Source organism: Cupressus sempervirens, chromosome 2 (genome assembly GCF_028749045.1).
Source record: "Cupressus sempervirens isolate cs-2001-9-10 chromosome 2, ASM2874904v1, whole genome shotgun sequence".
In the NCBI taxonomy this organism is placed as follows: domain Eukaryota; kingdom Viridiplantae; phylum Streptophyta; class Pinopsida; order Cupressales; family Cupressaceae; genus Cupressus; species Cupressus sempervirens.
In genome coordinates, this window is record NC_143119.1 from 639,157,554 (window position 1) to 639,169,620 (window position 12,067).

Sequence of the window (12,067 nt, forward strand, 5' to 3'; positions counted from 1 at the left end):
AGATGTTAAAAATAAGGTACAATTTGAAACTGTAGGACAATAAGTAAAAGAAAATTTAGTATCCGTGTACCTCATCTTTTCCAGAAAGTTTTATCACTTTACAAGCAATATCAAAGAGCTTCTTATTGGAGGCCAGCTCTGCTGAATAACCGTCAGCGAGTGAAAGAGCTTCACCTATTTGAAGAATGGTGTCCAAAACTACATTCCTGCATATTGAAAATGCATATAGCATGTCAAATTCCAATTTATAAACAAACAAACAAAACTGGCAAAATAAAAATGCAGCAAATATACAAGAGGGGTCATCTGTATCTGTAAAATCTAAACTTTAAGAAATTTGGGGAAAGGGTGGCAATGGGGAACAGAGGGGTACAGGAACATTGTGGGGAGTAAACAAATTAACCATCATTGCTTATCTATACCCCGTGAATTTGTCATCCTTTTCCTGCATTTGATATGTTCTCATAGTTTCTCACCTTCTTAAGAGAAAATTGTAGGAAAATGTTCTTAAAAAGCACAATCTGTTCGACTTCCGTCTACATGGAAAAAAGGAGATTGCACACAACAAATGCATGTTGAAAACACAATCCTGTATTTTACATCACTTTGAGTTCAATTTCTTCAAATAGGTTTCCATACTTTGCTCAAGACATGCATTATCACAAGAAAACCTCTCATGACTTACGATAATATATAACGGTACAATGGTTAGGAGCAATGCTCATGATGTATACAGCCTAGGAATGGATGTGTAGGGGTGCGATGGTTAAAAATTGATTATAGTAGCAAACATTTTCTTGAGAATATGTCAGAAAATTCAAAAAAAATCAATTTAGGGATAGGACAAGGGTAAATTTTGTCTAAAGTTGCTTTGGAATGATCAGTGCAGGCATAAATATTTAATTGTATTGTTTTGGTCATAAAATCAAAAGAGGTTTGACCAATCACTGCTAAAAAATGGAATTGAAACCGCGGAATAAATAGCAATTTTTAAAGAACTCTGCAACTATGATATAAATTGAAGCTAATGTTGGCTATTTTTTGCTCCGATTCAGCCCATCATAGATAACTGATCTGAGAAACCTTCAGTGGGCTAGATTCTTTACAGGGTGTTAACACGTCAAGAGTTGCAGTTAACATTTCTGCCCTCTTTCACCAAGTGGCTCAGTTTGTTCTTTCACCAAGTGGGTCAATTATCTGCTTTGGGGTTCTCGGTGAAGTGTTCATGTTGTTCTTTTACCGAGTAGCTTGGTAGTGGCGGAAGGTTAACCTTCGTGTTAACCCATTGCGTTATCTCACAGAGGTCAATTTTGGTAATTTGCAAAATAGTGAAAGCTTTTTCTTTTTCTTCCACCATTCATTGGGAAATGTGCCAACTGTCATATTTTAAAGTTTCTCCATCAATGGTTGTGTTTTAATCATTCATTGAGAGATTTTGCAATATCTAAGCCATTCATTTCAAATGGAAAGATCTACATCGACGGTGCACCACTTTTTGGGGCAGATCAAATCTTTTCCACATGAGTCAACTCTACAGGTGCAGGCAGGTGGGTTAACACTTTGTGTTATCCCTTCCCGCGTACGCAGGTGGGTTAACACTTTGTGTTATCCCTTCCCGCGTTTTTTGACAACGGCGTGATTTCATCTCTTGCGTCCTACACATGTCTTCAAGGTCAATTCATTAATATTGGGCAACCTTTTGGGCCTTGTTGCGCGACGCCAATGTATCTCCATGTCTCTTTATTACTTGCAGATATCTGAGTCTGTCAAATTTATCCTTTCATTTGAGCTTTTCCTGTCACTTCTATGGGCAAGTTGCATACACGATCAGATTTCTTTCTAATTTTTTCTCTATTGCTCTTTTGTAATCTAACCCCACCGTGGTTGGGGTTTGAACTTCAAGTTTCATTTGAGTTATGCTTGAACTCTTTAGAAAGCAAAATTGTAAATATTTTTTGGGTTCCTATTTGTTTGCATTTTGCAGTAGCATGCTTTGTAAATGTATTTGTTACCTAAATTTTTGTCCTTGGCTGAATTTAGGTAGAACTTATTGAGAAAGTTAGCCTCATAGTAAATTGAAGCAAATTCTATAAGTATATAATATATGTTGAATATATATTGATGAAAATCTAAATATGAAAGTCTGATTTTATATATATATATATATATATATATATATATATATATATATATATATATCATCAATATATTTACATATATATTATACATTAATCATAATATGTATTGGTTGTTCTTTAAAGGCCAAGTGTCGATCAAGAATGTCAATCATGTATCGGCCATCGGTTATAATGCATTGAAATTGCATGACTTGGAACATGACCATGTAGGGTCATGCCCCTACAATGTATTATATATATGCCTTCTCGAGACTGCAGATTTATATCAATCACAGCAGCAATGTAAATCTCAGTTCAAAACAAATACAGTCTGCCATACATCACAAATTCGATCTGCCACATACCTTCAATATAGTCTAAAGAGATCTGCACTTATCAAGACAGAGTTATTGTTCATCAGCACAATCGATATATAAAAGAAAATCAATTAAACTTATATCAGAACTCAGAAACAGAATTATATTATTCTGCAAATACAATTTAGTCTACTCTCCACCAATAACAACCTATATACAATTAACAGAACTATTATTATGTCAATCAATGGTGCATTTTTTGTTTGAACCAAATACAAGTCAGATTTGCAGAAAATTGACGGGTTACAAAGCAACAAGGATACATATGCAATACATCATTTTGGTCATAAAAGGGAATAAAAATGAAGCAGCAACTACAGACTCTACCATCAATAGAAGTGAAGTAAAGGAGGCATTTAGAAGTTTCGAATACCATCAGCAAAAGTACATCTGCAACAGCTGTAAGAGGAAGCAAGCAGAGTTTTTCTTGTACAAAACTTTACCCCAAAGTTTTAGATCTAAAGAGAAATCAACAAAGAGCTTCCAGATTTTTGGAAACGATAACAAGCTTCAGAATTATTTTTTTCCTGTAAGTTTGTATTGTATTTTTTTATAATATATATCAATGATATTTTATAAATCATTTATTTCATATTATTTAAGAAATGCAAAATAAGGTAAATTGGCTTTTAAAATAAAAAAGTATATTTTATTTTGTATCATTTAATAAAAAAATTATTAAATAATTTATAATAAAAAAATTATCGGTAAACGGCCGAAGCCTTATGATATATATATTAATAAATAATTTGTAATCTATTACTCTTAAAGAACATTATTATATTAATAATATTGTTAAGTGATTTAATTATCACTCAATAAATAGTATTAATATAATTAATTTTGTTTAAATAATAAATTATAAACTATCTAATAATTGTTAAATAAACGTATTAAATACTTTATAGTTCATTACTTAATTGATATTTATTAACTAAATGGATTATAAGTTATTTAATAATTATTACTTAGAGTGCAAGATAAGCTATTTATTTTTATCTCTAAACTTCAAGCATAGATATTTTGGAGAGTTATGAGATAGTGTCTAGGATCATATTGATGGGATTTGAAGTTTATAAAGTTACTACTTTTTAGAGACTTTTTGTGGGATATTTTGAGAGATAAGAGTGCATTAATGAGAGGTCTTTATGTTGATATTGTTGAGGCATGACTTTTGAGGCCACTTGTACACTTTTCGATGACTTTTTGGCAGCTCAAAATAAGGCCTTGAAGGCTAAATTCGACCAAGGAGTGGTTGTTTGCATTTATGATGTAGTTGAAGTGAAAAAGCATAAGTATGAGCTTGAGGCTCATTTCTAAGAGTTCCCAATTTTTTGTAAGAGAGCTATTGTTGTGATTTCTTCTTGAATCCTTCATAGTTTGCATACAGATTGCTTTGTAACAATTATGGAAATGCTATTGTCTCGCCCTTTGAAACTTTGAATGGAAGAGTAGTTTGAAGACCTTTTCTGAGTTTCATCTTGTTGTATGAAAGGTACTGATTTGTTGTCATTATTGTGATTCATCTTGAGTCCTAAGTGAGAATCCTTCAGTTTTCAGCATCTACAAAATGAGTAATTTGTTATTAAAATTGTGTCATGTTTGAACTATTTCAAGAAGGTTTCATTGTATTAAGAATATCAATCTAATTTCAAGTTTGGTGCATCACCTTAGTGTTAAGTTTTAATTTTGTTATCCTTTTATCTCTTTCCCTCCCAAGTTTTAAGTTATGTTTGAAGAGCAAATAGGTGAAAGCATCTCATGGGAGTCAACCTAGGTTACTCCAATTTTGGGTAACCCACAGACCTAGAAGTATTTCCATGTGTCTTGAAGTGATTGAGTTTTAGAACTCAATCAAGGGTGCAACTTTTAGAGATAACAACAAAGTTGCATGGATACGGATACGGATACAAATACAAATACGGTATTGAGTACGGATACGGTGATTTTTTAAGACCCCCAATATGGATATGGCTGGACACGACATTAATAAATAATACATATACATATATTTAACATAGTTTTCTAAGTTATTGTAGGAGATTTTCATTACTTCAAAAGTAATATTGACACATAAATGCTACATAAATATTTACAAGTGAATTTAATGCTTTTCAATATGTAAACATAGTAGAGTTGCATTAAAAGATAACCCAAAAAAGGGTTGATGAAATAGAAAAACATTTTAGTTGTCTTTCTCATTCGGTAGAGGTTTTGTTTATACTAATTTTTTTTTAAATTGCTTTAATATAGTTTTTTTTAACATTAAAGCGAAGATCTACATCAAATCTTTAAAAAAAAACAAATCCCATAGTATTTGGTATGGTTCATAAATCAAGTTTATTAGGCAGACATGGGTACAATATTCGACGTGTATCCGGGCAGTATTGGATATGGGGATACGCACGCCCAAGGAGGGACAGAGGAGTTTCCGACAACTCTGGATAACAGTACTCCTTTTGCCTTCCATTAATAAAATTCTCAGTTTTACCTCTTCTTTCCAATCTGATATATTGTGTATTTCTTACCTTGTGTTTGATGTTCTTTTCTATGTCCTTAGTTTGCATGTTGTGTTTATTATGCAATAAATGTTGTGTTGTGAAGTTCTTCCTTTCAACATTTTCTTAGGTTTTAACCTACATACAAGTTCTTTGGAAATAGATTGGAGTTTACAGCTGTGTATTTGGGTGTTTTATTCATGTTTAGTGCACTCATAGGCAAAGGTAGTAGCCAACGTTTCAATCTAGTGCATCACCCTCTTTCATTTAAGCATTTACTTTTTATGCATTCCTTCTCCCTTTTCCTCAAAAGTTTTAATTTAGGTACATCCTGGTTATAAGGAAGCCAGTCTTCTCTGGAGATTCAACCTCAGAGTGCAAGTCCCACACTTAGAGGTTGTTTCCATATTACACAAGGTCGCCCGAGGGTAATACATTGGGCATGGGTGCAGACTTTGTGTCAACAATTTTTGGCATGCCCAGTGGGACGCATAGTTTCAGCTACATAAGTTCGCTAGTAGCCATTTTAATCTCCATTCATTGAGAATTTGGGTGTTTCCTCAATGAAATCAGCCTTAAAAGGTATTCAATCAAACACCATGGCGACTCTAAGTGCAAATCTACTGGTTTCAAAAAGACTGTGTGCTAGTATGTGTACGCTATAGAGATCATCTCTTATCTTTTATGTTTTCCAAGTTTTCCTATGAGATTATTCATTTGAATGCCTAAGCAAGGGGCCATTTCATAGAAATCCTTATTATTGTCCCCCATATCATGAAAATGTTATCCCTCAGCCCTCTTTTTATCAATATGCCCATCTTGGCCTCAAATTGGTAATGGCCAAAATTCATTTGCAATACCAAATGGCCAATATGCTCAAAGTTCTTACTACCCTCCTACCCCTAATTCATCAATTCCAATGTCCACATACAATAAAATTAGATGCAGTCTATTGTGGATGATGTGAGGACTATTTGGAAGCAGCAGGAATTTGATTTGTAGCAGCAAATGTAGGTCCAACCAGGGCAATTTGAACTAGATTATTGGCAGGCTTCTCCTCTACAGCAAGAGCCAGAGTATCAAGCTCTAATTCACTCTTTGGATTGGGAGGTGAGAAAGGAACAATTTGAGGAGAACCCTGTAAGAAGATTGGCTATTGTAGAAGAAGAGACAAGGCTCAAGCTTGCTTAAATGCAAGCAGCTGAAGCACAAGAGCCTCCAAGGAGAAAACTTGCTAGCTTTAGACAGAACAGCCCTCCTATTTTGCAAAATTCCACACAAGAGCCAAATGCCCACTCACAAGAAACATTTCCAAATACACCATCTAAAGAAGAGCCACCAAAATGCAAGTTTGCTAGCTTAGGAGTGAGCCTCCCTAGATTCCCTTTCCATGTTGCAAGAATCTTGCGTCTATAGCTACCCAACTTTATGTTGAGCAACTACCAAAGAACAAAAAAGAAACGAAGGAGGATGAGGTGGTTCCTACCTTGGAGGAACCAAAGATAACTGATCAAGCTTCAAATGGGGAAGAAAGATCAGACTTGCTGCAAGAAAAAGAAGAGAGAAACCGTGAGTTGCAGCAAGAAAACAAGCATGAGCAGATGGAAGGAAAGATAAATATGAGTTATGATCTAGAAGATGGTTTTACGAGCATCGTAATGGATTTATGCTCAAGGCTTGACACTATGCTAGTAGCTCCCAAGGAGGCGGCTCATGAGCATCATGAGGAAGAGGTGGAGATTATTTCTTCACAACAAAAGGAGTCACTTCTAAACCAGCAAGAGACCATCATTGCAAAGCACAAAAACAAGGTCAAGGTTGATTGCTTAGACCAAGTGTCATCAAGAGGATGCCCCATAAGGCATCTAGCTTTGCAACAAATCAACATGTTGCCCTCGGTCATGCTTATTTCAGAGCATGAGGAAGATTTTCAAAAGGAGGAGCAAGTCTTGCTCAACGAGACAATGTCCCAATGCTGGAGAGCTTCATTTTTCTTGGCATTGGGAAGATGTTCCATAATGCAGCCACATGCTTGTCTTGCTTGCTGATCTATTTGACTGCCAATATGCATGGAACAAGAAATCAACTTCTTAGAAAGGGCAGCTATTTCAAAAAGCCATTCAATGGCTTTGTTTAATTCCTTTTTCTTGTACATAGTAGATTAGGTGTTTTCAGCTTTCCAAGAAGTGAATGTGCATAGTTGTACTCTTCTCCCAGAGTCGCCCGAAGTCTTTTTGTATTCTTGCTAGCTGCAGATTTTGTGAAGTTACAGGTGGGATAACGCATCGTTATATGTTGGTGACTCTATGCCCAATAGATTGCTTAAGGTCATTGATCTTATGCTTAGCAGGCAAGCATCCCTTTTGAGTCCCCAGAAATGTTGGTTGTTTTCACCCCCATTCAACCCATCATAGAGAACCAATCTGAAAAACTTCAATGGGTTGGATTCTTTACAGGGATTTAACACGTTAGGAATTGTGGTTAACATTTCTTCCCTCTTTCACCGAGTGGCTCAATTATCTGCTTTGGGGTTCTCGGTGAAGTGTTCATGTTCTTTTACCGAGTAGCTCGGTAGTAGTGGAAGTTTGACCTTCGTGTTAACCCATTGCGCTATTTCGCAAGGATCATTTTTGGCAGTTTGCAAAATAGCGAAAGCCTTTTCTTTTTTTCCACCATTTATTGGGAAATGTGTCAACACAGTTGTGTTTTAATCATTCATTGGGAGCAATATCTAAGCCATTCATTTCAAATAGAAAGATCTACATCAACGGTTCACCACTTTTTGGAGCAGATCAAATCTTTTCTACGCAGATCAACTCTACAAGTGTACATAGGTGGGTTAACACTTTGTGTTATCCCTTCTCACAATTTTTAACAGCGGTGTGATTTGATTTCTTGCGTCCAACACACGTCTTCAAGGCAAGTTCTTTAATGTTGGGGAACTTTTTTGGCCTTGTTGCATGACACCAATGTATCTCCATGCCTCTTTATTACTTGCAGCGATCTAAAGTTGTCAAATTTATCCTTTCATTTGTTGGATACATTCATTTGGGCTTTTCCTGTCGCTTCTATGGGCAAGTGCCATACACAATCAGATTTCTTTTTTATTTTTTCTTTATTGCTCTTCTATAATATAACTCCATCGTGGTTGGGGTTTAAACTTCAAGTTTCATTTTTTTATGCTTGACCTCTTTAAAAAGAAAAGTTGTAAATATTTTTTGGATTCTTCTTTGTTTGCATTTTGCAACAGCAGTATGCTCTGTAAATGTATTCCTTTTGTCTTCCATTAATAAAATTCACAATTTTATCTCTTCTTTCCGATCTGATATATTGTGTAGTTGTTGCCTTGTGTTGGATGTTCTTTTCTATGTTCTTATTTTGCATGTGTTTATTATGCCAGTAAATGTTGTGTTGTGAAGTTCTTCTTCCTTTCAGCATTTTCTTAGTTTTAAACTACATATAAATTCTTTGGAGATAGATTGGAGTTTAAAGCTGTGTGCTTGGGTTTTTTATTCATGTTTAGTGCATTCATAAGCGGATGTAGTAACCAATGTTGCAATCTGGTGCATGACCCACTTTCATTTAAGCATTTACTTTTTATGCATTCTTCCTCCCTTTTCCTCAAAAGTTTTAGTTGAGGTGTATCCTAATTGTTAAGGAAGCCGACCTTCTCCAAAGATTCAACCTCAAAGAACAAGTCCCACACTTAGAAATTTCCATGTTACACAAGGTCGCTAGAGGGTAATATGTCGGGCATGGGTGCAGACTTTTGTGTCAATAACTACTCAAGAACAAAAAATTAAAATACAAGTCCTAAACACAGCTCATTGCTAGGCATCAATACAAAGAGAATCCTTTAGAAACCAAAATTTATAATCTTGGATTAGGGTTGATTTGTGTACAAACTTAATTTGTATGCCAAGCAAGTTGATTGCTACAACGATGTAAATATGTGAACACATAAATTGGTTCAAAAAGATGTAAAGGACATTTAATGTGCTTTTATCCCTTGCACCTTACAAATCTTTTAAGACCGTTGCTTTCACAAGGCCTCCAGAGACATGTACATCACATTTATAGTACTCTATAATTGCAACGTTCTCTACAACTTGTTGCATAACACTCATGTACATAGTTCCCAAACTCAGATTCGACTCAAACTCGGCTATGACAAAGGCAAAATGGAAAAAATATTGAAATATAGAGATTTTTAATGATTTAAAACTTGTTTTATGCACCCTTTATTGAATAAAACTTAAAGACACTATAACAACATCAAATAGAAGCTAATGTTTTATCACGTACATGAACAAGGAACTAAACCCATCATATAGGTAAAATGTAAATTGTTGCTAACTCTATCAAGAATATGGAATTGAAACCAAAGAGGTTTTGGATGAAATGATTAAAAACTTTAAACCTTTAGACAATCAATGTTCTATCTTTAGTTTGGACCTTAGAAAGAGAGGATGCGTTATTTGGGGTTAGAGTGTTCAATCTTGGAATTTGGGTGACTCTGTAATTTTTTCAAAAAACACCAAAACCTAGATTTTGCATCTTAATCCCTATGAAGCTGAAACCTATCTCAAACATCCTAATAGTATTTATACATCCTTATATACTTAAATGTTATATTTGTATAAATCCTCCCACCCCCTAAGCCAAGTGTTGAACTACAAAGTAAGCTTGCAAATGTATGCTCGGACCTAGCCGAGTTATGCATGTTTGAACTTAGTGAGTTGGGCGAGTTATGCGAACTCGGCGAGCCAGGTTGCCAAGTAGTTATAACTCGGCTGGGTTGACCCAGCTTGTGGCGAGTTTGGGAACTTTGCTCATGTACACAAAGTCCCTAGCATATTTATCTTTTTAATCATTTCTTCTAATAACATTTAATTTTATATCTATTAGCCCAACTTTAATATACTTATTGACAATGAGAATATGTTTGTCCTCTAAACCTACTCCATGATTGCTGAAGTGTGGTTTTTGATCACTGTGGTGCTGAAAATAATCTTTTCCTTTTTTTCTTACAATTACCCCACTCTAGGTAACACGAATACAATTCAATCAAAATGGATTGGAAAACAAAACAAAAGCCAAATAAGTAGAATAAACACCATCTCCAACCTTCACTTCTCTCACGAGCACTACAACTTGCTGCATAACAGTCCTATACACATGACCCAAGCATAATCAACAATTAATGTAAACAGATTTCCACAATCCATTAGTATTATGAGTAAACTTTCCGGATTAGATTGTGTAGCAGTTCCTTTTATCATCGACGTTTCGGATCACACATTGTGATCCATCATCAGGATGCAAGAAAATGCAAGAATGCTCAACAATAAGCAGCAGACAACACCAACCCAAGAGATAAAAGGAGGGGATGAGAGGGAGGGGCATGCAAAGCAAGGAGACAAAAAAGGCAAAAGAAGAAAAGATGCAACAAAATGACAAAAATAAAATAAAAACCCAAATAAGAAGCAAAAAAAACAAGAAAAAAAACAGAAAGAAAAAGATAAAACAAAGGAAAAACATCATGAGAAATAAAAACATAAAAATCCAATACAATAAATAAACGGCAAGCTAATAAGTGTAAAGCAACAAAGACGGTAAGTGTAACTGTATAAATGTGTGTGTGTATACATATAAAGCAAAAAAGCCAAGCACATAATATAAATATATGAAAAAACAAGTAAAACTGACAAGTATATATATATATCGACTTTATAATGTATCTTAAAAAAACAAGTAAAAAAATCTATATAAATCTAAAAATATAGAAGAAGAAGAAATCTATATAAAAATATATATAAAAACATAGATGATATTTATATATAATCGAAAGTACCTATGGTCTTAGGTGTATGTATATATATTTACCTGTCGTTTATATATATATTTATCATCACTGTGCTGTTTTTTTCACATAGTAATATTTTGTGATTGGCTTTTTTGCTTTATATATATACACAATAATACACATTTATTGTCTTTGTTGCTTTACACTTATTAGCTGGCCGTTTATTTATTGTCTTGGGTTTTTATGTTTTTCTCTCGCATAATGTATTTCCTTTGTTTTCTTTCCTCTTTTTTCTTGTTTTTTGTGCTTCTTATTTGGTTTTTTATTTAATTTTTGGATTTTTGTTGTTCTTCCTCTTTTCCTCTTTTTCTTCTTTTTTCTTTTTTCTTTATTTCTTTCTTTGTCTCCTTGCTTTTGCGTGCCCCTCCCTCTCACCCTCTCCTTTTATCTCTCGGATTGGTCTTGTCTGCTGCTTATTATTGAACATTCCTGCACTTTCTTGCATCCTGATGATGGATCATGGAGTGTGATCCGAAACGTTGATGATAAAAAAACTGCTACACAATCTAATCCAGAAACTTTACTCATAATAATCAACAATTACAAACCTCTCAATCTTACATGGTTACAAATCCTGATAGCAATATCATCATTTGACTTGCTGTGGAAAATATCTCCTACTTATCAATTGATGAGCTTAAGGGGCTTTCTAATGAAAGGTTCATAAGGCACAACATTTGGTGAAGGTTTTGCAAATGGGGTTGCAAGCAGAGTGGGTTTAACCATGGAGGAAACTCCATAGTTAAGCGCACCCAAGCTGGAGTAGTACTAGAATGGGTGACCTCTCGGGAAGTCCCAGCCCTTCACCTCTATGAGCATCACCTAGAACTAATGAGTGCTAAGTGTTCCATTCATTCTCATGAGAGATGGATTTGTGTTGAATCAATACTCATGATACATAGGTCAATGCATTTGACTCAAAAACTACACAGTTAAATCCTGATAGCAATATCATAATTTGACTTGCTCTGGAAAATATCTCCTACTTATCAAAGAAAAACCTACCGAGGAATCAATCCATAATCTTGCAATTAAACCCCTTTAATTGTAACACAACTGTGAAAAACAGAACTACCACCTTGCCACTTCACACACTTTGAAAGTACAATATTTCTATCATTTTCCTTAAGAACCTACTCCATTCAACTCTAGGGTGTCAAGCTAGCGCACCAGAGATCTCTGTAGACCCCTATACAGCTTACAAACTTT

At 34.7% G+C, this 12,067-nt stretch overlaps 1 protein-coding gene across 2 annotated transcripts in view; it reads right to left on the minus strand.

Moving 5' to 3' along the window:
* Nucleotides 1-12,067, minus strand: part of LOC149574994 (ARM repeat superfamily protein) — a 180,554-nt gene that overhangs the window by 22,850 nt on the left and 145,637 nt on the right. For both annotated transcript variants that reach the window (XR_016360118.1, XM_089814847.1), the window contains exon 7: nucleotides 71-206. Coding sequence is in view for 1 of the 2 variants with exons in the window: in XM_089814847.1 (XP_089670973.1) it covers nucleotides 71-206 (136 nt within the window). In the remaining variant the exon portion in view is untranslated. The remainder of the gene's footprint in view (nucleotides 1-70; nucleotides 207-12,067) is intronic.